Genomic DNA, 23,351 nt, shown 5'->3' with positions numbered 1-23,351 from the left:
TCATCAGGGCTATTTCCCTGGCTCTGTGTGTAACCCAGGATCCTCTGACACGGAATGTTTCCAGCTCCTTGTTGTGACCAGGCAGCCCAGCTGTTGGCACCTTTCCAAACCGATGTCTTTCCTTCTAGATCCTTCCCTTTCCTTCTAGATCCAGCCCAGTTCCAACGGGACAAGTTGCCTTTGCTCAGATTTGCTCTACTTGATGGGTTTCTTAGGTGCCTTTGTGTTCCCTTCTCTCCATCCCTCATGCCTGAGGGTTTCTCTGTGGATTTCAAAGAGATCTCATGACCCTCCTCCACATTTCCCTTGTCCCACTGCTCCCTGGTTTTCTGTGGCTCTCCGCTGCCTTTCTGTGGCCAGAATGGTCTTGGAAGGGACCTTGGAGCTCCCCCAGCGCCACCCCAGCCATGGCACGGACACTTTGCACCGTCCCAGGCTGCTCCCAGCCCTGTCCAGCCTGGCCTCGGGCCGTGCCAGGGACGCAGGGACAGCCCCAGCTGCTCTGGGAGCTGTGTCCTGTCTGCTGCTCCAGCACAGCGAGAGCAGGGCCTGGTGACCAGGGGCCCTGGTGCTTTTCCTGCTCTGTTTCCTGCTCTAACTCCTCCAGAAGGATGTGACAGGCACGAGACCACGGCAACCTGCAGATCCTGTTCCCTGGAATATTTTCTTTCATCTGTAATCACTTCATCAAAAGCCGTAAATCAGTGAGGGGAGGCTCCAACTGCACAAGCATGGCTGCAATTTGTGCCTTCCTGCCCAGTGTTTTGTTTGGCACGTGGGACTCCAAAGCTTTTCCTGAAACGTTGATGGTGACACCACAGGAGGACTCAGTGAAACTGGATAGTGAGGCCACTGGCATTCCTGGTCCTGCTTCCATCATCCCTGCCTCCTCTTTGTTCATTGGAGACGATTCAGGGAGCAAAGCAGCGGGTCCATTTTTGTATTTATCTGGAGTTCACCGTTCCAAGCTTGTTTTCCAGTCCTGGGTGCTGAACATCCCTGTCCTGATCTCCTGAACATCCAAAGGGGGACACTTTCACCAGAGGGCACTGGAGGAGGAGATGGCAGCCAGAGGGACACGCACAGGAGGCAGAAAAAGGAGGCCAGGGGAGTTTTCCCAAGTGAAACCTGGCTTGGAGAAGGCAGGTGGCTCTCGAGTGGCTTTGTCCTGGTGTCTCAGAGAGGAATCTCGCTTTGCTTCCCTTGGGAAAGGACTCCAGGACTCTCTTTCCTGACCTGTGTGCAAAAATGAATGAAATCACTCAAAACCCTAAAACTCGTGCAGGGCCAAGGGGATCTGCTGAAGTGGCTGGCACATCTTCTCGGAGCCATGTGGATCCTGGGGCCAAAGTTACTGAGCTCCCTGAAATCCATGGAATTTTCTGGCCAGGAGAGCAAAGGCAGAGTCTGAAGGGCTGTGAGTGGGGCTGGTCGGCCCCTGCCTGGATGGAAGGGACAGAGCTGAAATCCTGGGGTCCCACCCTGGCACCTCCTCCTGCTTCTTGTGACAGAAAGAGCAAAACCGCTTTGTCCATGAATGTTCCACGTGGAACAGGGCTTGACCCAGAGCAGGGTCAGCTCCCCTCAGCCCAGGAAGCAGCTGTTGGGATTGCATCCTTCACGGCATTCCAACCGTGTCCCACTCCCACCCTGCTCCCCAGGGCAGCCCCCGCCCCAGGCGACCCTTCTGTCTCACACTGATTACTTTTATCTCCCTTTGTTTGCCAATAAAAATCCCTCCCAGTTTTTCTGTTTTCCATCTGACACACGGATTTTTCCCATTTGTGTTTCCTCCTCTGCTGGCCTGGGGCAGAGGGAAGGGAGGATCCCAGATCACCTCATGCCAGAGGAATTTTCACGTGCTTTTCCATCTCAGGTGAGAGAGCCTCCGGGACAGAGTTAGAAATGTCCCCTAGGCCGAGGCAGGACACCCCGAGAGGCACAGAACCACCCCAGGATCTGCTCCCAGTGCCTCCGCTCCAGGCACCAGTTCTGCTTGGGAACTGGCCAGATCCCTGGGAAACCAGGACTTGTAATTCATTACCGCAGGTGTGAGCGACCGTGGGACAACCTCTGCCCCAAAACCCTGCCCAGGTTTGCTGCTCCGGGTGAGGGGGACCGGCAGGCGGCTGGAGCCCAGAGCACGGGAGAGCGGAGGCTGCTCAGAACACCGGAAAAAAGGCAAACACCCGTGCCCGTACCGGCAGGGTGGCACTGCCAGCTTCGGCTGGCGGAGTTTAACAGCCCAGCCCGCTCAGGCGGTCCCAGCACGGACAGGCGGGTCCCTGGGAGGGGCAGCGACCCCGGGCCCGCGGGGACCGGCTGAGCCTCCGCTCCGCCAGAGGGAAACGGCCCTCACCGGCGGGGCTGGCGCGGTGCGCGCCGGGAGCTGTAGGCGCGGCGGGGCTGGCGCGGTGCACGCCGGGAGCTGTAGGCGCGGCGGAGTTCGCGCGGTGCGCGCCGGGAGCTGTAGGCGCGGCGGAGTTCGCGCGGTGCACGCCGGGAGATGTAGGCGAGGAGCCGCTAGGTAAGGCCGCGCCCGAGGGCTCCGCGGCGCCGCGCTGGTGTCGTCACTTCCGGCGCGCAGCGGCCTGGCGGGATGGCGGCGCGGCGGCGGGAGCGGAACCGGGAGCGGGACCCCGAGCCGGAGCCCGACGGGGCCGGGATGGCGACGCTCCCCGAGAAGATGGTGAACGGCTGGGTGCTGCAGTTCTACTTCCACCGGGCCATAGAGGCCTATCGCTCCGGGCGCAACCGCGATTTCCGCCAGTTCCGCGACATCATGCAGGGTGCGCGGGGCCGGGAGCGGCGGGGCCGGGCCGGGCAGTTCTGCTCGGGCTGCACCCCTGACCCGCCGTTTGTCCCGCAGCGCTGCTCGTGCGGCCCCTGGACCGGGAGCCGGACGTGACCCAGATGCTCCGCATCATGCAGCTGCTGTCGCGGGTGGAGGAGGGCGAGAACCTCGGTAGGTGCTGCGAGCCCTGCAGAGCCTCGGGGCTGCTGGCAGCGCGCTCCTCCTCCCCCCGGGCTGTGTCCGTGTCCCCGCAGCTCCCGGGGCTCGGTCCCTGCTTGGAGCAGGGCTCTGGGTCAGGCTCGGGGTCTCTTCCTCTCTGTCTCGCTGTGGGGCCAAGAGCAGCGTCCGGGGCTGGCAAACCCACCAGCCTGGTGACTCCTGCTGAGCCTCGGGGCTGCCAAAATGCTGCCCCGGGTCAGGGCTGGGATGTTCTCAGGTGCTGCCCCGGGGTTCCCGTGGCTTTGGGGCAGGAACTCGGACACGGGGCAGCGGCTCAGCCCGGGGGCTGCGGGGGCTGTGGCACACCTGTGCAGGTGCTGCCTGCCCCCTGTGCAGGTGAATAAGCAGCTCTCTGCAGGGAGGCACCGTGACCCCCCCCCCAAAGGTGTGGATGTCAATTCTTGCAGATTGCACCTTCGACAAGGAGTTGGAGCTGACCCCGCTGGAGTCGGCCATGCTGGTCCTGGACTTCATCCGTGAGGAGTTCTCTGTGGCAGACAGGACCATGGAGACCGTGCAGAAAATGGTGAAGGAAGCTGTAAGATCTCCTTCTCTCGCAGTAAATACGTGGAACAGCTTTTGCCTCATGTGGGTGGTGCTGGGAGCTGCCTCACGTGTGGGATTCCCTCCTTGTCTGCAAACTCCTGCCTGCAGTGCTGGGGCAGTTCTGCGTGGAAGCTGGCACTGAGCTGCTCCCCGTGCCCTGCTCCAGTCTGTGCTTGTTTTCCTCTGCAGGCTGTTGTGGTCTGTATCAGGAACAAGGAGTTTGAAAAAGCTTCTGACATAGTCAAGAAGCACTTTGGCAAGGAGCCCAGAAACCAAGTGAGTCCGTGCTGGAGCGAAGTGGGAGCTGCTGGTGTGTGCACGGGGAGTCTGATGTGCCCTGGGAGGGCTGGGGTGGAGGCCACAATGGAAGCAATCCTTCTGGAGTGCTGCATGTTTGGGTTGTCCCCTTGGAGCCTCCTCTGTCCCCCACCCTTCCTCACATCCCTTGACAGCCCTTCCAGGCACCACCATTTATCCCTTGGTGGGCCCCAGCTCAGCTTCTGAGCGGGGTCTGGGAGCAGCAGGAGTTCCCATTCCTGCTCTGCAGGGCACTGCAGCAAGGAGAACTCCTGAAATAAGGTGCTGCTGCTGCTCCTGGGTTGCTCTCCTGTTCCTTTTCCCAGCCTGACTTTGGTGTTCACTGGCTGTGCCTGGAGAACACCCAGCAGGAAGGGCCCAGTCCGTGCCCACATCCTTGCTTGTCACTGCTTCCCTGTCCCTGCCCGGAGCGTTCTCACCCGGCCCTGTGCATCCCCTCTCCAGAAGAAGAGGAACGAGTGGCTGGCTGTCATCCGGGAGAAGAATCCCTCTCACCCAAAGGTCAAAAACTTCTCCTACGAGGACTTCCAGCAGAGCATCTTTGGCTTCCTCAAGGGCTACATGGACGACTCGGAGCCCGCGCTGCTGACGGTGCGTGTCTGCCCGCTGCCCGGGGCTGGAGCGCAGCAGGGAGAGCTGCCACGCTAATTCAGTCCATTCCCGTGGCCAAACGAGGTGCTCCAGCCCTGAAACGCCTGTGGGAGGGGTGAAATGCAATCTGCTCTGTAATGGTGCTGTGCTTTCTCTCTCTTCAAGTTATTGAAAAAGACTTTGGACTCGGAGCACACCGGCAAAGGGAAATCCTTGCTGGGGACTTCTGAGCTTGCAGATGGGCTGAACGACCAGGCAGCAGCTCCAGAGGCCTCGGGAAGGGCAGAGGGCCCAGCCGGAGCTCCAGAGGTCCCAGGAAGGGCAGAGGGCCCAGCCGGAGCTCCAGAGGTCCCAGGAAGGGCAGAGGGCCCAGCCAGAGCTCCAGAGCTTGCAGGAGCAACAGAAGACCTGGAGGGAGCTGCCAGCCCTGCAAAAAGGCCAGCTAGTCCCACAGCAGCTCCAGAGATTACGGAAGAAGCCAGTGGCCCTGCAGCAGCTGTGGAACTTATGGAAGTAGTGACTGACCCAGCAGCAACGCCTGAACATCTAACAGCAGCATGTGATGTCCTGGAGGGCACACCAGAGCCTATGGACGTGGCCAAAGAACCAGCAGCAGCCCCAGAGCTCCCCAGGGTGCCCACCAGGGAATCACAAAGGTGGGCAGAGGGGTCTGTCTCTAGGTTGTGGACGGCCTAGTTAGCCTCCAGTTCTCTTCCAAGGGGCAATGTCTGTGTCCAGGCAGCCCCTAACTCCCCAAAAGCCAGCCCAGAGGCACGGCACAGGGCTCTGGGTGCTGGGAGAGGTGTTGGTTGAGGTCAGGAAGTGCTGCAGGGAGGGGCAGTGGGAATGGAGGAGGCAGTGGAGCAGGAGTCTCCATCCCTGCTGCCTGGGGCACTGCACTGAGCAGGAGGGAGGGCAGGGAACGCCCTCCTCCACGGATTTGTGCTGTAGGGAGCTGGGCTGCAGTGAGGGCGAGGCTGCACTTCGGGGCAGCAGAGCTCCCTCGGCAGTTTCCCTACAAGCCTCCTGGTTGTGTTTATTTTATAGGCAGCCCCCCGGAGCTGTAACCTCGTGTGGGATTTCTGTCCTGAGAGAAGCTTTCAAGATCCTGTCGGACTCCGGGGACCCGGACGCCCTTTTCACCAAACTGGACGAAACAGACTTGCCTTGCCCCAAGCAACTGTCTCCTTCTGTATCCCACAGAACCAAGAGATGCAGAGAAGTGGAGAATCAAGCTTCTGAGACCTCACAACCTCCTGAAATGCCCCATAACATCAAAAACTTGTTCAGCATAAGCAATCTGATCATGGAGTTGGACAGCTCATCCAGCAAGTCCAGCGAGTGCCCCGACTCTTCCCAGGAGCACGTGGTCTCTTCTGCTTCCAAACCTGCTCCGAAATTGCCTGAGGAGCCCTTGGCTGCCCAGAGTGAGAAGTATGGAGCCCCTCTCGTGTGGTATTGTCTGCTCTGCCCCAGTCTTGTGTCGCTGATGTTGGCAGCCCGAGCACCAAACCCTCACCCTGTGTGCCAAGATGAGTGTTGGCCTTGCCCGCCAGCCCGTGTGGAACTGGGCACAGCAAACCCTCTCCTGTCCATATGTTTGGCTTTAAAACTAATTATGGGTTAATGAAGAGGAGAAAATGATCGGGTCCTGCTGGTAGGGAGGTGCTGCAGCTGGTCCTGGCAGGTGATTCCAGTACAAGGAACACATGTGTTGCTCTGATTTTTTAAAAGTGTTTTCTTTTGTCGTTCTTTTGAAAGTTTTAAAGTTCTCATAAAACTTCTTTAGCCTTCTAATAATGTTTACATATTTCTAGTGGAGTTGTCATGCACTGATCATGTAAATAATGATTGTTTTGCATTCTTTGTGGGAAGTTTTCTTTTTTTCTTTTTTTAATGGAAAAAGGGTGACCCACAAAGAAGAATGTAAAGCAATTATTATTATTTATATGAATAGTGTATGATAACTCTAATATGTAAATGTTATTAAAAAGCTAAAAGAGAACTTTAGAACTTTCAAAAGAACTATAAAAGAAAACACTTGTAAAATCAGAACAACACACGTTTTTCCACACTTCTCCCAGCTTCAACATCACTGGCTGTAGGAGCATCCTTCTCGTTTCCCACCTCTTAATAACTACAGTGTCCAGAGGCTGTCTCTGCTTGCTTGGTGGCCCCACACCTGCTCCCCAAAAAACCTCCTGAGGCAGCAGCCAAAGTGAGCCCTCACCTCATTTCAGGTCCTTCCAAGGACGGTGGAACAGCTCCTGTGGCACAGAGGAGAAGGACAGCTGGAGTGATGAGGACGAGCTCTTTGCAAATGCAGGTATGAGAATTCCCCTGGCAGGGACTCCCTGTGTAATCCTGGCATGGGGTCGCTCACAGGGGTCTTGCTGCTGCCTGGGTGACTGAAGTTTGACACCAGAAATCCTGTGGAAAGGCTGGGATAAAGGAATTAGGGTGTATTGCCTGTCACAGGGTGCTCTGACTGCAGAGCTCAGCAGTTAAGCCCAAGGCAGCTTCTCAGGGAGGTCTGTACCTCCCAAATTATGGGAAATGTAACTCTCTTCTTTTTTTTCCAGTTTCATTTGAGAAAAACAACCTCTCCAACATCTCCAACTCCAAGAAACAGGTAAGTGGAGCCTTAGGTGCTTCCAGCAGGCCCTGCAGTGGGGCAGTGTCCATGGTAAAAGAGGCTGGAGCCGTGCCCCTCCTGCCTGCAGGGCATTGGGAATGTGCCTCAGGTCCCTTTGATGGCTCAGAGCCAGGTCTGCCAAATTCCCCTCATGCTGGACAGGTTCTTGTTCAGGTGAGGGACACACATCTGGCAGCTGTTAGCCAGGAACACGTTGGTGCCACCAGGAGCTCCCCTGGCCCCTAGGAAGGCAGCTCTGCACCACACCTGCAGTGCTGGGGCGTTGTGTGCAGCTGCCAGGACCTGTCTGCCTTTCTTTGTAGAAATGGACCATGCAGGAGAGCGAGTGGATCAAGGAGGGGGTGAAGAAGTACGGAGAAGGGAAGTGGAAATCCATTTGCCTGAAGTACCCCTTCAGGAACCGCACGGCCGTGATGATCAAGGACCGCTGGCGGACCATGAAGAAACTGGGAATGCTCTGAACTTGGGAGCCACGGGACTTTCTGCGTGGTTTTTGGACCTGTTTGTTTTTTCGAAGCTGGACCAGAGTGCTGTCTGTGGCAGTGGGGAAGCCCCTCTGACACCAAAAGCGTGGCTGACAGGAGCCCAGGAGCCTTGAGCTCCAGCAGTACCTGCAGAGAGCAGCGTGCTGCACCTGGCAGGGCTGTGCAGCCTCTCAGCGGGAATTTAGACTGAGATTTCCTCATCCATCCGACCACTGCAGCCTCTGGAACGAACCCCAGCTGTCTGCTCTGCTCAGGGGTGGTCAGCAGGATGATCTCAGAGGTGACTGCTCTTTTGTGCTTTAGTTGTCTGTTCTCTGAATCACTTGGATCATCTGTTTGCCATCCCTCCCTTGTGGAGCAGGCAGCACTGAGTCCCAGCACTTCTGTGGGGAAGAGATCCAGGCAAGAGGATCTACTTGCTTTTTTTTTTCCCCATTCATTTCTGTTTTGTAAATGGCTAATCTGTGAGGAGAGATTGCTCCCTTCCAGCTCTGAGGCTTTAAAAAGCTAAAATTACTTTGTGTTTCAGTCCTTGGAACTATTTGTTTCTGTGCTAAAACTTAGTTCTGTCTTTGGTCATGTTTTCTTTGGACTTTTCCTGGTACTAACCTTGCTGTGTGTGAGCTCCAAGGCTGCCACATGTTCCTGCCTTCAAACGCCAAAGCTGGAACGGTCACTTGTAAAATAAAGTTCCTTTCTTGTTTAATATGAAGAGCTGTGAATGTGTGAATTTCTGCCCTGTGGGTGGACACGCAGCAGAGGGGGCACAGACTGCCCCAGGAATGTGGGGCTTTCCCTTCCCCTCTGGGAGTGCTGGGCGCTGCCCTGGAGGTACAGGAGTTTCTGGGTTAGGTCGGGGCGATACAGGGGCACTTTATAAATTTAGTTTCTAAGTTTCTTTTGGCTGCCATCCAGCGAAACCAGGGCTGGGAGAAGTTTTATGTAGGAACAGCTGCTTCCCCCTCTGTCCTTCAGCTGCAGGTGCTGCACTTTGCTGTCCCTTGTGCCCTGGCTGTGGCCAAGCGTTTTCCTCCTTCTGTAAATCCCTTCCCTGGAGCGCCCTGGGCAGCAGGAGCACAGGTCAGGGCTGTGGGCCAGTGAGAGGCCCCAGGAGCTGTGTCCCGTTCCTGCCCTGGCAGCACGGGCTGTGCGAGCTGCAGCTGCGCGCGGGAGCGCCTTGAGCCGGATCCTTCCGCAGGTTAATGATCACCCCGCGCCTCCTGCGCCCTGCCCCGCGTGGGGAGCGAGTGCTGGAGCCCAGGGGAGCAGGAGGATGCTGCTGCTGCTGCTCCTGGCTCTGCTGGGCCCCGCTGGCTGCCCCAGGACGGAGCACCTGAGTGGCTCCAGCCAGGAGCCGCCGTTCCGCGGCGCCGACCGCTACGACTTCGCCATCGTCATCCCTGGCGGCAGCGTGGAGTGCTTCTGGCAGTTCTCGCACCAGGGCGGCAACTTCTTCTTCAGCTACGAGGTGAGGGCTGGGGACGTGTCCTGGGACAGGCTGGGCTGGATCCAGCCCGTGCTGCTCCTGTGGCACTCGGCATCTTGGGGACTGCGCCTTTCTTAAGGCACTTCATGGAATTGTTTGGGTCGGAGGCATCCCACAGCTCATTTCCTTCCACCCCTGCCATGGCAGGGACACCTTCCCCTCTCCAGGTCGCTCCAAGCCCTGTCCAACCTGAGGGTTGACAACTGCAGGGATGGGGCAGCCACAGCTGCTCTGGGCACCCTGTGCCAGAGCCTCCCCACTGTCACAGGGAAGAATATCTTCCTAATACAACCAACCTCATCCCAATCCATCATCAATCCCATGGATTTTTTAAACCACCTGGTTTAAGCCCATGAAGTGGTGCTGGGAGCTCTGGCATTGTTGGAAGCTCTGCCCTTCAGTGCCTGGCCCGAGGCTGTGGCACAGCGTGTGCCTGAGCTCTGTCCCCACAGGGGAACTCCAGCCCTTTCATCTCTGTTTACACTGGGCTGGCTGAAGGAGAGCCGGGGCACAGCTGTGCCTGGCAGTGGCAGCTTTCCCCTGGCTGTGTGCTTGGCAGAGCAGCCCCACAGGAGCACATCCTCAGGGCATGGCACAGCCCCATCCTGGACACGACAGTGACCCACCAATTCCCCTCGGGTGTTCCCTGCTCCAGGTCCAGCGGGCGACGGGGATTGGCAACAGCAGGAACGTCCTGGTGACAGCGAGTGATCCCAATGGCTTCCAGCTTGGAGAGTCCCAGGACGTGCGAGGCCAGATCAACTTCCTCACCCAGGACACAGGCGAGCCCCAGCCCTGCAGCAGCTCAGAGCCCTGGCCAGGGGCAGGATGGGGCCTGAGCACTCAGGATGTCCCTGCCTGGGGCCCTTCCACCCAGGGACCAACAACCCCCTTCCCTCTGCAGGTTTCTACCAGCTCTGCCTGGACAACCAGCAAAACCACTTGGGCTTCATGCAGGTGTACCTCAACTTCGGTGTGTACTACGACGACTTCAGCATGGAGCACCAGCAGCCAGCAGAGAGGAAGGAGCTGAACGACACGCTGGAGGCAATTGGGGTGAGGCTGAGGGAGGCCACAGGGAGCCCCAGCAGAGCGGGGATGGGCACGTCCTGCCCAGGACACTGAGCGGGGCCTTTGCTCGGGCTGAGCTGCAGTGAGTGCTGCACTGAGCCCCAGGGGCAGCTCTGAGTGCAGCTCTGCCTCTCCTGCAGGTGAGCATCCAGAGGCTGCAGGTCCACATCTTCCACATCTGGCGCTTCTACAACTTTGCCCGGATGAGGAAAGGGGCCGACTCCTTCCTCCTGGAGTCCAACTACAACTACGTCAACGGGTGGTCGATGGCCCAGAGCTGTGTCATCGTCCTCTCCGGGCTGCTGCAGCTCTGCTTCCTCAAGCGCCTCTTCCACGGGCAAACCTCGGGCAGCCAGAAGTGCTAGGGCAGGGCAGGGACCCCCCTGCAGGGCATGGGGACCTGGCTGCCACCCTGTCCCACCACGGAGTAGGAGCAAAGGCTGGATTCCGCTTCCAGGAGGAGGCTGGAGAGCTCCCCCTGCTCCTGCCTCATCTCCAGCCCTGGCATCATCCAGGGAAAAGTCAAAGGCTGCACTGTCACCTGAATTCTGTGTGCTGTGCGGGTTTGTCACATCCCTACCCATTGTTAGTGTCTTAATGGGCCTTGTCTACCAGACTCCAAATAAAGGAACCCCTGGCAGAGTCCAGGCAATGCCTGCTGCCTTCCAGCCTCTGAGAGTAGAAAATGCTGGGCACTCCCTCCCTGAAACTCACCCTCAGACTCTGAGGCTCCCCCCAACCTCATCAATCCCCCCAGACACACCCCAGTGTGTCACATTGCCCACAGGAGGAGCGAGGACTCGCTCCCCCAGACCTCCACAGCAGACAAGAGGCACTGAGAAAAGGATCAGGCTTTATGTGACAGGGCTGGGGCCGGGGCACCTCCTCCCGCGCTGGCAGCAGCCCCCTGAGGGCTCTGGGGCTCTGAGCTGGCAGCTCCCCACGTCTCCATCCCACTCGGGGTGGGCTTCCCGCAGCCAGGGGAAGGACAGAGTCCGTTCCAGCCCGAACACTCACAGAGCACGAGGGTCCCCTGGGGTCCCTGAGGTCCCTTATGTCAGCGTCTCCTCGTTCCGCACGTACTCGCCGACGTCGGCCTGGTGGAACACCACGATGGCCAAGGGGTCGACCTTGCGGCACTCCTGCGTGGACTTGGCAGCCACCCCGAAGCCCTGGGGCATGGAGGGGAGGTGAGGGAGGGTCCCCCAGGCTCTGGTGTCCCCCCGCAGCCCTGGTGGGGGCCAGGCACTCACCAGCGGGACGTCGGCCATGGAATACACCACGACGCCCTGGTACTGCGCCGTGTTCTCCGTGATGCGGCCCAGCCCCGACTTCAGCACGTGGTTCCCGTAGAGGAAGGACTGCTCCGAGCCCGGCTTCACCCACACCTTGTACTGCGAGAGAGGGGCAGAGCCGTGAGGGACGGCACGGGGCTGGCACGGGGCCGTGGGGCTGGCACGGGGCTGGCACGGGGCCTGTCGGAATCTGTGGGTATTGGTGATTCTGAGGTTGTAGAAAGTCTCTTTTTTTCTGCCCCGTTGCCAAAGCAGAAGCCATAATTGGTCTGTGCTGTTTCAAGGCTGTTTATTCTGTTTATCTCTAACATGTTCTGCTGCCCTGCCGCAGCTCTGTCCTGCAGGGCAGCGTGTGGGGCTCTGCCCTCAGTGGGATGGTACAAACATTAAATACCACAAACTACCTGGGCTGGATTTACAATCACGTGCCAATATCTGTCACCTACGTTAGACAGTGTGTCCCCAGCCTGAACCAACAGAAAAATGCCAACACCACAGTGAAACATGGAGGGCATGAAGAAGGAGAAAAAGGACAAGGCACACCCAATTTCCTCCATCTTGTCCCCTCTGAACCCCTAATCTAGAATCCTAAAATTTTACTTTTGCACCCGTGCCACACTTAATTATTGCTTATATCAAACACTCAGAGTGAGTAATTCATCCTGTAAGATTGAAAACTCTTTTCCATGGGCAGAGATCACAGCCAGTGTCTCTGGGGGCTCTGTCCAGGGGGGTTCCTGACCCCTGCCAGGGCAGCCAGAGGGAAGCCCTGGGTTCCCACAGGGGCCGTGGGGCCGTGACCCACCTTGGCATAGGGCGCGAGGAAGTCCAGGGCGGTGACGCTGAGCCGGAACTTGTGGGACTTGGTGAACTTGCCGAAGCAGGAGCCCGGGGCCACCAGGCTGTCCCGGGGCACGCTGGCTGCCAGCTTCAGCAGCTTCTCACTGCGGCAGAGAAACGTACATTTAAGGAATTTAGAGATTTTAGTTAGAGATAAGCCTTAGTAGAGTTAATTGAAATAAATGAGTAGGCCTTGATGAAGTTAGGAGTTAGTAGTTAATTAATAATTGATTGTTTGTCAGCACAATGTTTAGTTAGCTGGGTTTATAATGAAGAATATAAACTGACAAAGAGCTTTTAGGAACATAAGACAATTGTGGGCTCCTCTGTTGTGAAACCAACTGAAGACAAGAATGGGAGTTCTACCAAGAGTTCATTTGTCACATTGGCATTGAAAAGGTAGAAAGGCCTGAAAGAGAAAGATTTCATTGACTTCCTCATTTTGGGACCCCTCCCCGTGAAAGGGACACTGACCCATTTCAAGGAACAAACCACACATGCTGAATGGCTTTTGAAATGAGGAATGGGATGTACCAAAATGATGAATATGCATTTGTATTTTGGGTATTCAACACTTGTATGGATAAAAGGGCTCTGTAATCACCTGGAGGCTGCGGTGTGGATTTGGGAGATCCCACACACAGTAAACACGCCCTTGCTAACTTTAAGCTGTTAGACAGTTTTTATCCGTCACAGCTGGATATCGGTACTGGATCAATATCCAGATTTCATTAATAAATCAGGAGCAGGGCCGCGCCGCCGCTCACCTGAGGTAGAAGACGCGGTCCCGGTGCAGGCGGAAGCAGTAGGTGCCATCGGGCCGGTCCACCAGCAGCTGGATGTTCTCCCCGATGCTGCGGGAACAGAGCCCGTCAGCCCGGCCCGTCCTGCCGCGGGACCTCCGGGGCTCCCGGTGCCCCGCCGTGCCGGGACACACCTCCCCTCGGTTCCCTCGGTCTCCCCGTTCCGCGCGATCCAGCCCGCCCGGTGCCCATCCCTCCCGGTACCCATCCCTCCCGGTACTCATCCCTCCCGGTACCCATCCCTCCCGGTGCCCATCCCTCCCGGTACCCATCCCTCCCGGTGCCCATCCCTCCCGGTGCCCATCCCTCCCGGTGCCCATCCCTCCCGGGGCCCAATCTCTCCCGGCGCCCATCCCTCCCGGTACGCATCCCTCCCGGTGCCCATCCCTCCCGGTGCCCATCCCCCCCGGTGCCCATCCCTCCCGGTGCCCATCCCTCCCGGTACCCATCCCTCCCGGTGCCCGTGCCCGATCCCCGGCACCCCGCCGGTCCCTCACTATTTCCCGAGCTTCTCGAACACCGCGCGCGTCTCCGCCTCCGTCAGCGGCCGCATCTCCCGCGCCGCGCACGCGGGGCCGCCGCGGCCGGAAGTGACCGGGGCGGAACCGGCGGAAGCGGAAGTGACGGAGGCGGAACCGGCTGGCGCGGAGGTGACATGGCGGCGGCGGCGGAGGAGGCGCGGCTGCTGGCCTGGCTGCGCGGCCCCGCGGCGCCCGGCGGCCCCGAGCTCGCCGCTTACGTGTCGGAGCTGGCGGCGCTGGGGCTGGCGGAGCTGGGCCGGGAGCCGGCGCGGCTGGCGGCGGAGCGGGCGCGGGTCGGGGCCGAGACGCGCCGCCTCGCCTTCGAGCACTACCGAGCCTTCATCCGCTCCGCCGAGTGCACCGGCCGCGCCGGCCGCGGCTTCGGCGGCATCGAGAGCCGGCTGGGCAGGCTGCTGGAGCGGCTGCCCGCGCTGCAGGACGCCTGCCGGTGCGGGGCGGGCACCGGGAGCGGGTGGGGACGGGGCAGGACGGGCCGGGATGGGGCCGGTGGGGACGGCAGGGTCCCCGATCCGGCCGCTGCGGGCAGGGCTCTCCCGCTGATGCCGTCCCGCCCCGCAGCACCTTCATGCGCGATGCCGAGGCCATCGCCTGCAGCCGGCGCATGAACAGCCTGACGCTGAACCGGCACACCGAGATCCTGGAGATCCTGGAGATCCCGCAGCTCATGGACACCTGCGTCCGGAACGGCTACTACGAGGAGGCGCTGGAGCTGACAGCCTACGTGCGCCGGCTGGAGAGGAAGCACAGCAGCATCCCCGTTATCCAGGTGAGCCCTGCACTGCCTGTGCCCGTGACTGGGGTGAGCCCCGTGTTGTGCCACCCTGGGATCCAGGAGAGCCCTGTGCTGACCCCAACCCCTGACCCAGGTGACCCCTGCGCTGCCCCGTGCCTGTACCTGACTTGTTGCCCTGTTTTTTTAAAGTGTTTTCTTTTATAGTTCTTTTGAAAGTTTTAAAGTTCTCATAAAACTTCTTCAGCCTTCTGATAATGTTTACGTGTTTCTACTGGAGTTCTCACACGCTGTACATGTAAATAATGATTGTTTTGCATTCTTCTTTGGGGGAGGAGGGAGTTGATGGGCTGTTGGTTTGACCAGTGTGCTTGGAGAGGTGGAAATTCCACCCTCCAACCCACTGCCACTTTTGGAATTCTGTATATGCGAGGTCAGAAATAAAATTGTCTGTTTTTCTCTCTTGAACTCGGCGAGCTGTGCGCTCATTCCGTGTCCAGCGAGGACGCTGATTGCAGGCCGTGTGTTCCGCAGGGCATCGTGCAGGAGGTGCGCCAGTCCGCGCAGCTGATGCTGAGCCAGCTGATCCAGCAGCTGCGCACCAACATCCCGCTGCCCGCCTGCCTGCGCCTCATCGGCTTCCTGCGCCGCATGGACGTGCTCAGCGAGGCCGAGCTGCGCGTCAAGTTCCTGCAGGCGCGGGACGCCTGGCTGCGCTCCGTGCAGGCCTCCATCCCCGACCACGACCCCTACGTGCACCTCACCAAGACCATCGAGGCGTGCCGCGTGCACCTGTTCGACGTGCTCACGCAGTACCGCGCCATCTTCTCGGACGAGGAGCCGCTGGCCGAGGGGGCCATCTTCCACAGCTGGGTGCTGCAGAAGGTCTCCGAGTTCCTGCGTGTGCTGCGGCGCGACCTGGAGCGCGGCGTGGGCGGCCGGCTGGACTCGCTGCTGGGGCAGTGCATGTACTTCGGGCTGTCCTTCAGCAGGGTGGGCGTGGATTTCCGCGGGCAGCTGGCGCCCCTCTTCCAGCGCGTGGCCGCCGACGCCTTCGGGAGGGCGGTGGAGGAGGCGGTGGAGAAGTTCCGGGAGGAGATGAATTCCTACACGCTGATCTCGGCTCCGGCCGTGCTGGGGGGCACTGCGGCGGTGCCGGTGCCCGCGGCCCAGCCTGGCACACTGCAGCCCCCCATGGTGCTGCTGGACTTCCCGCCCCTTGCCTGCTTCCTCAATGGGCTCCTTGTTGCCTTCAATGACCTACGGCTGTGCTGCCCCATCGCCCTGGCACAGGACGTTACCGCCTGCCTGGACGCTGCCCTCGCTGAGGTGAGCCCGGGGCATGGAGCTGGCACTTGTCCTGGGAGATCATGGGCCGGGTTCCTTCTGAGCGGGTTGGGAAAGCCTCTGAGATCATCCAGTCCAACCAACCCCCTGCACTGCCAAGTCACCCCTAAGCCGTGTCCTCAAGTGCCACATCCACACGGCTGTTAAATCTCCCCAGGGATGGGATTCCAGCAGAACCCTGTGCCAGGGCTGGACAGCTCTTTCCATGAAGAAATTTTCCTAATGTCCAGCTTAAACTTCCTGTGAACAACTCGAGGCTGTTTCTTCTTGTCCTGTTCTTTGGGAGCAGAGCCCAGCCCTACCCAGGGAGTAGTGGAGGGTGAGGAGGTCCCTCTCGAGCCTCCTTTTCTCCAGGCGAAGCCCCACCAACTGCTCCTTGTGCTTCAGCTCCTTCTCCAGCTCCGTTCCCTTCCCTGCACACACTCCAGTCCCACAGTGTGTGTCTCTGAGGTCCCAGAACTGACCTCAGGATTCAAGTGTGCCATCACCAATGCCCAGCACAGGAAGATGGGCACTGCTCTGGGCCTGTGGCCACACTGTTGCTGGTACAAGCCAAGTGCCACTGTCCTCCTTACCCACCTGGGCACATGGCGGTCACCAGGTGACCTGTCTGCCTCTCTCTCTGCCCAGGTGACCAAAACCATCCTGGCCTTCCACCGTGCTGAGGAGGCGGCTTTCAGCGGGCGGGAGCAGGAGCTCTTTACCCAGTTCTGCACAGCATTCCTGGAGGACCTGCTGCCCTACCTGAACCGCTGCCTCCAGGTGCTTTTCCCTCCAGCACAGATTGCACAGGCACTGGGTGAGTTCTCAGGGTTTGGTTTTCGTTGCAGGGGGAGGACACCCGTGGCTTCCCCCGGCACTGAGCGGGCCCTGTCCTGCTCTTGCCCCCTCCGCGGGGTCTCGTTGCCCGCAGAGCCCCTCACCCCTCTCTCCGCTTCCCCAAGGTGTCCCCCCCACGCAGCTGCAGCGTTTCGGCCGCCTGGGCCGCATCGACGTGGCGGCTCTCAGGGAGCCGCTGGCTTTCCTCCTTCCGCCGGCACCGGGCGAGGAGGAGCCGCCACCGGAGACCGCCCCGGACGCGGAGAGGGAACCCGCGGCCGTGCCCACCGAGCCCCCAGAGGGTCCCTCCGGAGCTGCTGCGCTGCCGGGGGAGGGTGACCCGGTGGCCAGCGGGTAACCGGGTAACGGGGCCGGGGCCCGCCCGCGGCACCGGGGGAGCGGCCCGGGCCCCGCCGCACCGGGGCCGCCAGGGGGCGCTGCGGCGGCGCGGGTGCGCGCGCACCCGGTGCACCATGGCGGCGGCGGCGGCGGCGGGACGGGCCCTGCCGGGGCTCCCGCGACGGGCCCTGCCGGGGCTCCCGCTGCTCCCGGCCCGTGCCTGTGGGCACACGGCGGGCTGGGACCGGCGGGAGCGCTCCTACTGGCGGGCGCTGCGGCGCCGGGTGCTGGGCCCGCCCGTGCCGCCGTTCGCCGCTCCGGTGCAGGTGGGAGCCCCGGTGCTGCGCGGCGCCGCCGCCGCCGTGTCCCCGGAGCAGCTGGGCGGCCCCGAGCTGCGGCGGCTGGCGGCGGCGCTGGCGGCCGGGCTGCGGGACCGGCCGTGCCTGGGGCTGAGCGCTCCGCAGCTCGGGGTGCCGCTCCGGGTTTTCGCCGCGGAGCTGCCGCCCGCCCGCTGCGCCCGGTACCCGCCGGCGCTGCGCCAAGCGCACCGCATCGAGCCCTTCCCGCTCCGCGTCCTCGTCAACCCCGCGCTCCGCGTCCTCGACAGCCGCCTCGTCACCGGCCCCGAGGGCTGCGCCAGCATCCACGGCTTCTCCGCCTACGTCCCGCGGCACTGGGCCGTCCACGTCTCCGGTACGGACCGACCCGCCCTGTCCCGGGTGGGACCCTGCACCTGCCCCTCCCTCGCACGGTCCCCTTCTCCCGGGTCCCCCTCTCACACGGGTTCCTATTTTCCTATTTCCCCCCTTGATCACCCCCCAACCCACCGCTGCCCCGGCACAGGCGTGGATGAGCTCGGGGTGCCGGTGAGCTGGGAGGCGTCGGGCTGGGCCGCCCGGATCATCCAGCACGAGATGGACCACCTGGATGGGATCCTCTACATCGACCGCATGGAGCCGCGCACCTTCACCAACGTGGGCTGGATGGAGCTGCTGGACTGAGCCTGCTGAAAGAACTGGCGCAGCTCTGGGGCTCCGGCTCAGCTTTACTGCAGCCAACACAGACCTGTGGCCTCAGCGTGGCTCCAGCCCTTCCTGCTGGGCACAGGGAGGCAGCGGCGTCCTGCCCACCCTTCCTTGTGGGTCTGCCAACAACCTGCTGCCAGGGCTGTGCAGGGCAGGGGCGCAGGGGGGATCCTTCCCTCTGGGGCTTGTTTGGGGCTCACGGGCACAGCGTGGGCAGCAGCTGGGCACAGCACAGGGGGCACCGGGATGGGGCTGGGGGGCAGCAAGGCTGAGGGGAGCCCAGGGACTGCACAGGAGGACATGGGGTATGGGCAGGTGGGTGTCAGCTGGTGGCTGCTTCATCAGGTAGCCCTCTGTAGGCACAAATCCCTGTCTGGGAGGCTGGAGTGCGAGGAACCGCCTTGGGACAGGCAGAGGTCTTGGCTCTGGGTCATTGCATTTTGGGGGGTGGGGGGCTGGGCTGAGCCCCCTGGTGCGGGCAGAGCCTTGGGGAGTGGCTGGGCACCGGCTGAAGCACTCGGATTGTTTTTATTTTCATATAAACAAGACAGAACCCAAAGCAGCATTAAGTTAAAAAATAAAAAAAGAGCAGGAAGAAGAGTGGAGTGCAGCCCGGGAGGGACCGGGCCGCCCAGGCCATGCTCAGACCCACCCCCCATAGTGTGACCCCCAGGCCGTGTCCCCGCAGTGCAATGGGGCGGGAGTGAGCGAACACCAGTCGGTTTGGCACGGCCAGGGAGGGGGGCACAGCGGGGCCTGCAGCTGCCCCAACCCCACACCCCCCATGCCCTCCTCAGCCTTCCTGTCCAAAGTCCTCCGTGAATTTCTTCACTTTGAGGAGATCCTCGGCGTTGACGGTGGGGCGGGTGGTGGCCAGCGAGCGCAGCATGTCTGACTGCAACACAGGCACGTGGGCACGTGGCTCAGACCAGGCAAGGGCACTGAGGCACCTTTGCCCCACGGCAGCAGCACTGACTGAGGTGGGAGCTGCCTGGCAGTCCCAAGCCCCTTTCCTGTTACCCAGCCCTCCTCCAGGGGTTAGACTGTGGGTTTGTGTCCACCCCCAGGAGCCACAGCCCTGCCACCCTCGGCCTGGAGGACGAGCAGGGAAGTGGCCAGGCCAAAGCCACGGATGGGACACTTACCATGCAGACAACGGGCTCCATCAGCTTGTCACTGGGCACCTCCATCCAGGTCATCTCGGTGGCCCCAGCGTCACCGGGCGAGCACGGCGTCAGGAGATCATCCACGAGGGCACCGGGGGTGGTGCGGGAGGGCCCACGGACCTGCACAGAGCCGGTGGCACATGGCACAGCGCTCGGGCTGGGGCACAGCAGGCACAGTGCCCACCCCTCCCCGGGACTGCCCCGGGCCCTGCAGCCCCCACTCACCCTCTTGAAGTGTGTGGCCGACTGCACCTTGCGCACGGGCTGCATCAGGGCGTCCCGCACGATGATGCTGATGTCGGCCCCCGAGTAGCCGTCGGTCTTGCGGGCGAGCTCCTGGATGTTGGCGTCCGTCAGCGAGTGCGGGGTGTTCCCCAGGTGCAGCCGGAACATCTGGGCCCGCGCCGCCTCCTCGGGCAGGGGGATGTAGATCCTCTTCTCGAACCTGGGGGCACGAGGGGTGAGCCCCAACTCCAGCCCTGCTGGGGAGCTGGCACGGGGGGCTGCACGTGGGGCTGCACGTGGGGCTCACCTTCTCCTGATGGCCGAGTCCAGCACCCAGGGGATGTTGGTGGCACCCAGCACCAGGATCCCGTCGCTGCTGTTTCCCACACCTGCGGGCACATGGCTCGGGACAATCTCCAGGGGTTCTCTGAATCCCCAGGTTCCGCCTGCCTCGTCCTGCTCCCACCCATCCCCGGGACGGGCCCCCACCCACCCTGCATCTGCACCAGGAACTCGGTCTTGATGCGCCGGGCCGCCTCGCTCTCGTTCTCGTTGCGGGAGCCACACAGCGAGTCCACCTCATCGATGAAGATGATGGAGGGCTTGTGCTGCCTCGCCAGCTCAAACAGGTTCTTCACCAGCCTGGGAACAAAGCAGGGGATGGGGTCCCTGCTCAGAGACCCTCCTCAGCAGCACCACGGCAGCCCCGCGTTCCTCCCATCCTGAGGAGCCCACGCTGGCAGCAAGGCAAGTGCCACACCAGGGGCTGTGCGGCCCCCTGGGACCCTGCTGGGGATTAAAGTAAGTCTAATTATAGGATACAGAAATTAATCGTGTGGAGTTAAGTTTAATTATGATTTGCTCACAGCTTGGCAGGGGTGAGCTCTCCTCAAAGCTCACTGCAAGTGAGCTGTAAATGAATTCTGAGCATGGCCAGATGGGAAACTTTCAGGTAAGAGCTGCAACTCTGGAGGGCCCCAAAGCTGCCCCAAGATGGAGCATGAGAGCAGTCAATTAAGCCAAGGAGACAGAGTCCAGTTAAGTATTAGAAGACCCCAGTTTAAAGTCGCTGTTGGATTGAGAGGTCTGAAACGATGAGGGGGCACAGGCTGTGAGGGAAGAGGCCCAGGGATTGCTTTTCTCAGACTCCCTCTCTGAAGGCACCAACTCGCAGTTCTTTAACAGCCCCATTATTGGGGTTCCCTGATGCTGGTGGCTCCTGCCCCAGCCCACAGCCTGGCCAGGGCTCCAGGAGCCCGACTGTGGCCGTGTCCCCGCTGCCAACTCACTTCTCACTCTCCCCCAGCCACTTCGATGTCAGGTCAGAGGATGACACAGAGAAGAAGGTGGAGTTGTTGGCCTCGGTGGCCACGGCCTTGGCCAGGTAGGACTTGCCAGTGCCAGGTGGCCCAAAGAGCAGGATCCCGCGCCAGGGCGTGCGCTTCCCTGCGGCAGAGACCGGGGTCAGGCCTGCCCATCCCTGTGCCCAGACCCGTGCTGGGATCACCCACGGAGGGGTCACCTCCTGCACAGCCCCTTCCCACTGCTGTGGCCTCACCTGTGAACAGGTGTGGGAACTTGATGGGCAGGATCACGGCCTCCTTCAGGGCTTCCTTGGCTCCCTCCAGCCCGGCCACGTCGCTCCACCGCACGTTGGGCTTCTCCATCACGATGGCACCTGTGAGGGTGTGACTCTGCTCACACGGCCCCACAGAGATGGGCACAGAGAGCAGTGAGAGCCAGAGTCCCTACCCACACCCCCAGCAGCTGTTTGGGGTGAGCAGCCCACAGGAACGGGCCCCAGTCCCACAGCCTGTCCCCCTCCCCACAGCCAGCCCTTGACAGGGCTGTCAGAGAATCCCTCCTAACCCCAGAGGTCGAGCCCACCACAGCCTCTCTCACCCATCAGCTGCTCCTGCAGCTTCTTCTTCTCAGGGTTCTCGCCCTCGCTGTCACTGTCACTCCTGGGGACAGGGGATAGGGCTCAGGAGCGGGACTGGCACCGGTGTGGCAAGGGGGGTCCTGCCAGCTCCGTGCTAGCCAGGGGATCCCTCGCCCCCCGTCCCCCACGCACCCCTTGTTGTCATTCTGCGCCTCTCTGACGGGCCTCTTGCCGTGCCTGTCCTTGCTCCGCAGGTACTCCTTCAGCTTCTCCGCCCGGTCCAGGTACTGCATGCACTTGGCTCGGATGCTCGCCTTGGCCTTGTCGTTGTGAGCCTCATCTGCAGGGACCCGCAGGCGTCACCGGGAGCCCCCGGGCGCCGGACCCCCGCGCCCCCCGCCCGGTCTCACATTTGATGGCGTGCAGGAAGTACTCCACGGCGTGCTGGTACAGCCGCAGGGCCTCCTCGTAGTTCTTGGCCCTGTCCTCCTCGGTGGCTTTGGTGACCAGGTCGATGGCTTTCTGCGGGGGGGAACGCCGTGAGCACCGGGCACCGAGCACCGGGCACCGGGCACCGGGCGGGCCCCTCCCCACCGCCGGCTGGGCCGGGCCGCTCGCACGGCGGGTCCTGCGCTGCGCCCGGCTCCCCGCCCACCGCGCCAGCACCGGGGCTCAGCCCGGCTGGGCGCCCTCAGCGGGCCCCGCACCGGGGCCGGGTGAGGCCTCTCCCAGGCCGGCGCGGCGCCGGGGCCCGGTGAGGCCTGTCCGCCGGGCCGAGCGGAGGCCCGCAGGCAGGGGGCGCGGTGCCGGCGCGGCCGGAGCCCCAGAGCCCCGTGGCGGTGCCCGCGGTCGGTACCTGCAGGGTGGACGTTGTCATCGCATCGCCCGGTGCGGCCGCTCCGGCGGCCCCGGGACGGCGGCGGCGGCGGCGGCGACTGCGGCTGCGCGGGGCCGCGCGCCCCCTGCCGGCCGCGCCGCAGCGTGCGCCGGGGAGCCCCGCCCACAAATCATAATATATTCATGACTTTTGTGGGCGTGGTTTCGGCGGACACGCCCATTTATCGACAGTGCGTTATGGGCGTGGTTTCGCCTAGCCCCGCCCACAAATCCCCGCCCCGCGGGCGCGGAGTGCGCGGGAACTTCCCCAAAAACTCCGGAACATCCCCAAAAACTCGGGAACGTCCCCAAAAACTCGGGAACACCCCCAAAAACTCGGGAACATCCCCAAAAACTCGGGAACGTCCCCAAAAACTCGGGAACGTCCCCAAAAACTCGGGAACACCCCCAAAAACTCGGGAACATCCCCAAAAACTCGGGAACGTCCCCAAAAACTCGGGAACATCCCCAAAAACTCGGGAACGTCCCCAAAAACTCGGGAACGTCCCCAAAAACTCGGGAACATCCCCAAAAACTCGGGAACGGGCGTGGGGGTGTCTGTGTGCTTGTGTGGGTTTGGGTGCGTTTGTGTTCACCAGTGTGTGTGTTCACGAGTGTTCACGTGTGTCTGTGTGTGTGTTTGGGGGTGTGTGTGTGTGTTTGTGTGGGTTTGGCTGTATTTGGGTGAGTTTGTGTGAGTTTGTGAGTTTATGAGTGTCTGTGTGTGTCTGGGTTTGTGTGAATGTTCATATGTTTGTGTGTGTGTGTGTCTGTGTATGTGTGTGTTCATGAGTGTTTTTGTGGGTTTGAGTGTGTTCACGAGTGTTCACGTGTGTCTGTGTGTGTTTGTGTGTGTGTTCGTATGCCTGTGTCTGTATTTAGATGTTCGTGTGTGTGTATTCGTGAGTGTTCAGATGTGGTTGTGCATGTGTTCGTGTGTCTGTGTGTATTTATGCGTTCACATGTCTGTTTGCATTTACGTGTTCATGTGTGTTTGTGTGTGTGTTCTTGTCTGTATGTGTACGTACATGTTCACGTGTCTGTTTACCTGTTCACGTCTGTGTGTTCACGTGTCTGTGTGTGTTTACATGTGTGTGTGTGCGTGCCCAGGCACACAGCCCTGTGTGTATGGTATGTGCACACACGCTGTGCACACGTGTGCGGTATTTCCCTGCGTACACACACACACACACACTCAAACATCTGTACCCACAGCTCAGCTGGCCCTGCTGCCCCTGCTCCAAAAGGTGCCCCAGCCCCCGAAGAAATCCCCACAGAGACCGTGCCCCAGCTTCC

The 23,351-nt window shown here is 61.1% G+C and overlaps 5 protein-coding genes and 1 long non-coding RNA gene across 12 annotated transcripts; 3 read left to right on the top strand and 3 right to left on the bottom strand.

Annotated features, from left to right (window-relative positions):
* Positions 1-650: 650 nt before the first annotated feature.
* LOC121470594 (uncharacterized) lies at positions 651-2,362 on the bottom strand. The gene is made up of 2 exons (XR_005981670.2): positions 2,045-2,362; positions 651-1,236 (listed from the first exon to the last, which is right to left on the bottom strand). It is a non-coding gene; the product is annotated as an uncharacterized lncRNA (long non-coding RNA).
* Positions 2,363-2,548: 186 nt separating this feature from the next.
* TERF2 (telomeric repeat binding factor 2) lies at positions 2,549-8,321 on the top strand. 5 transcript variants are annotated; one of them, XM_072934562.1, is made up of 11 exons: positions 2,549-2,789; positions 2,870-2,965; positions 3,421-3,551; positions 3,749-3,835; positions 4,322-4,468; positions 4,634-4,777; positions 4,817-5,124; positions 5,516-5,902; positions 6,709-6,794; positions 7,051-7,100; positions 7,427-8,321. In XM_072934562.1, exons 1-11 carry the CDS (start codon positions 2,600-2,602, stop codon positions 7,583-7,585), a joined length of 1,785 nt encoding a protein of 594 aa, XP_072790663.1. In that variant the 5' UTR covers positions 2,549-2,599; the 3' UTR covers positions 7,586-8,321. The 5 variants fall into 5 exon arrangements, with proteins under 5 accessions (XP_072790663.1, XP_072790664.1, XP_041574548.2 ...); XM_072934563.1 differs by having other exon boundaries at positions 4,634-4,816; positions 4,856-5,124; XM_041718614.2 differs by having other exon boundaries at positions 4,325-4,468; positions 4,634-5,124.
* A 200-nt stretch (positions 8,322-8,521) lies between these two features.
* TMED6 (transmembrane p24 trafficking protein 6) lies at positions 8,522-10,834 on the top strand. The gene is made up of 4 exons (XM_012570654.5): positions 8,522-9,077; positions 9,751-9,877; positions 10,000-10,151; positions 10,307-10,834. The coding sequence occupies exons 1-4, from the start codon at positions 8,883-8,885 to the stop codon at positions 10,529-10,531; spliced, it is 699 nt and encodes a 232-aa protein (XP_012426108.4). The 5' UTR covers positions 8,522-8,882; the 3' UTR covers positions 10,532-10,834.
* Positions 10,835-10,999: 165 nt separating this feature from the next.
* Positions 11,000-13,729, bottom strand: NIP7 (nucleolar pre-rRNA processing protein NIP7). 2 transcript variants are annotated; one of them, XM_002196157.7, is made up of 5 exons: positions 13,602-13,729; positions 13,069-13,155; positions 12,267-12,405; positions 11,420-11,560; positions 11,000-11,338 (listed from the first exon to the last, which is right to left on the bottom strand). In XM_002196157.7, exons 1-5 carry the CDS (start codon positions 13,655-13,657, stop codon positions 11,219-11,221), a joined length of 543 nt encoding a protein of 180 aa, XP_002196193.2. In that variant the 5' UTR covers positions 13,658-13,729; the 3' UTR covers positions 11,000-11,218. The 2 variants fall into 2 exon arrangements, with proteins under 2 accessions (XP_002196193.2, XP_072790666.1); XM_072934565.1 differs by having other exon boundaries at positions 11,000-11,263.
* COG8 (component of oligomeric golgi complex 8) lies at positions 13,612-18,504 on the top strand. Of its 2 annotated transcripts, none has more exons than XM_041718612.2 (5): positions 13,612-14,073; positions 14,205-14,412; positions 14,911-15,705; positions 16,354-16,522; positions 17,725-18,504. In XM_041718612.2, exons 1-5 carry the CDS (start codon positions 13,760-13,762, stop codon positions 17,880-17,882), a joined length of 1,644 nt encoding a protein of 547 aa, XP_041574546.2. In that variant the 5' UTR covers positions 13,612-13,759; the 3' UTR covers positions 17,883-18,504. The 2 variants fall into 2 exon arrangements, with proteins under 2 accessions (XP_041574546.2, XP_030138414.4); XM_030282554.4 differs by lacking the exon at positions 17,725-18,504 and adding an exon at positions 16,668-17,029.
* On the bottom strand, positions 18,416-22,180 carry VPS4A (vacuolar protein sorting 4 homolog A). Its single transcript, XM_030282557.4, has 11 exons — positions 22,036-22,180; positions 21,590-21,701; positions 21,372-21,519; positions 21,200-21,261; positions 20,856-20,975; positions 20,587-20,743; positions 19,791-19,939; positions 19,605-19,686; positions 19,298-19,517; positions 19,052-19,192; positions 18,416-18,801 (listed from the first exon to the last, which is right to left on the bottom strand). The coding sequence occupies exons 1-11, from the start codon at positions 22,054-22,056 to the stop codon at positions 18,700-18,702; spliced, it is 1,314 nt and encodes a 437-aa protein (XP_030138417.1). The 5' UTR covers positions 22,057-22,180; the 3' UTR covers positions 18,416-18,699.
* Positions 22,181-23,351: the final 1,171 nt, after the last annotated feature.

The sequence above is a fragment of the Taeniopygia guttata genome, chromosome 11 (assembly GCF_048771995.1).
Source record: "Taeniopygia guttata chromosome 11, bTaeGut7.mat, whole genome shotgun sequence".
In the NCBI taxonomy this organism is placed as follows: Eukaryota; Metazoa; Chordata; class Aves; order Passeriformes; family Estrildidae; genus Taeniopygia; species Taeniopygia guttata.
Note: the sequence above shows the minus strand (reverse complement) of the source record. Positions and strands in the feature narration are given on the sequence as shown.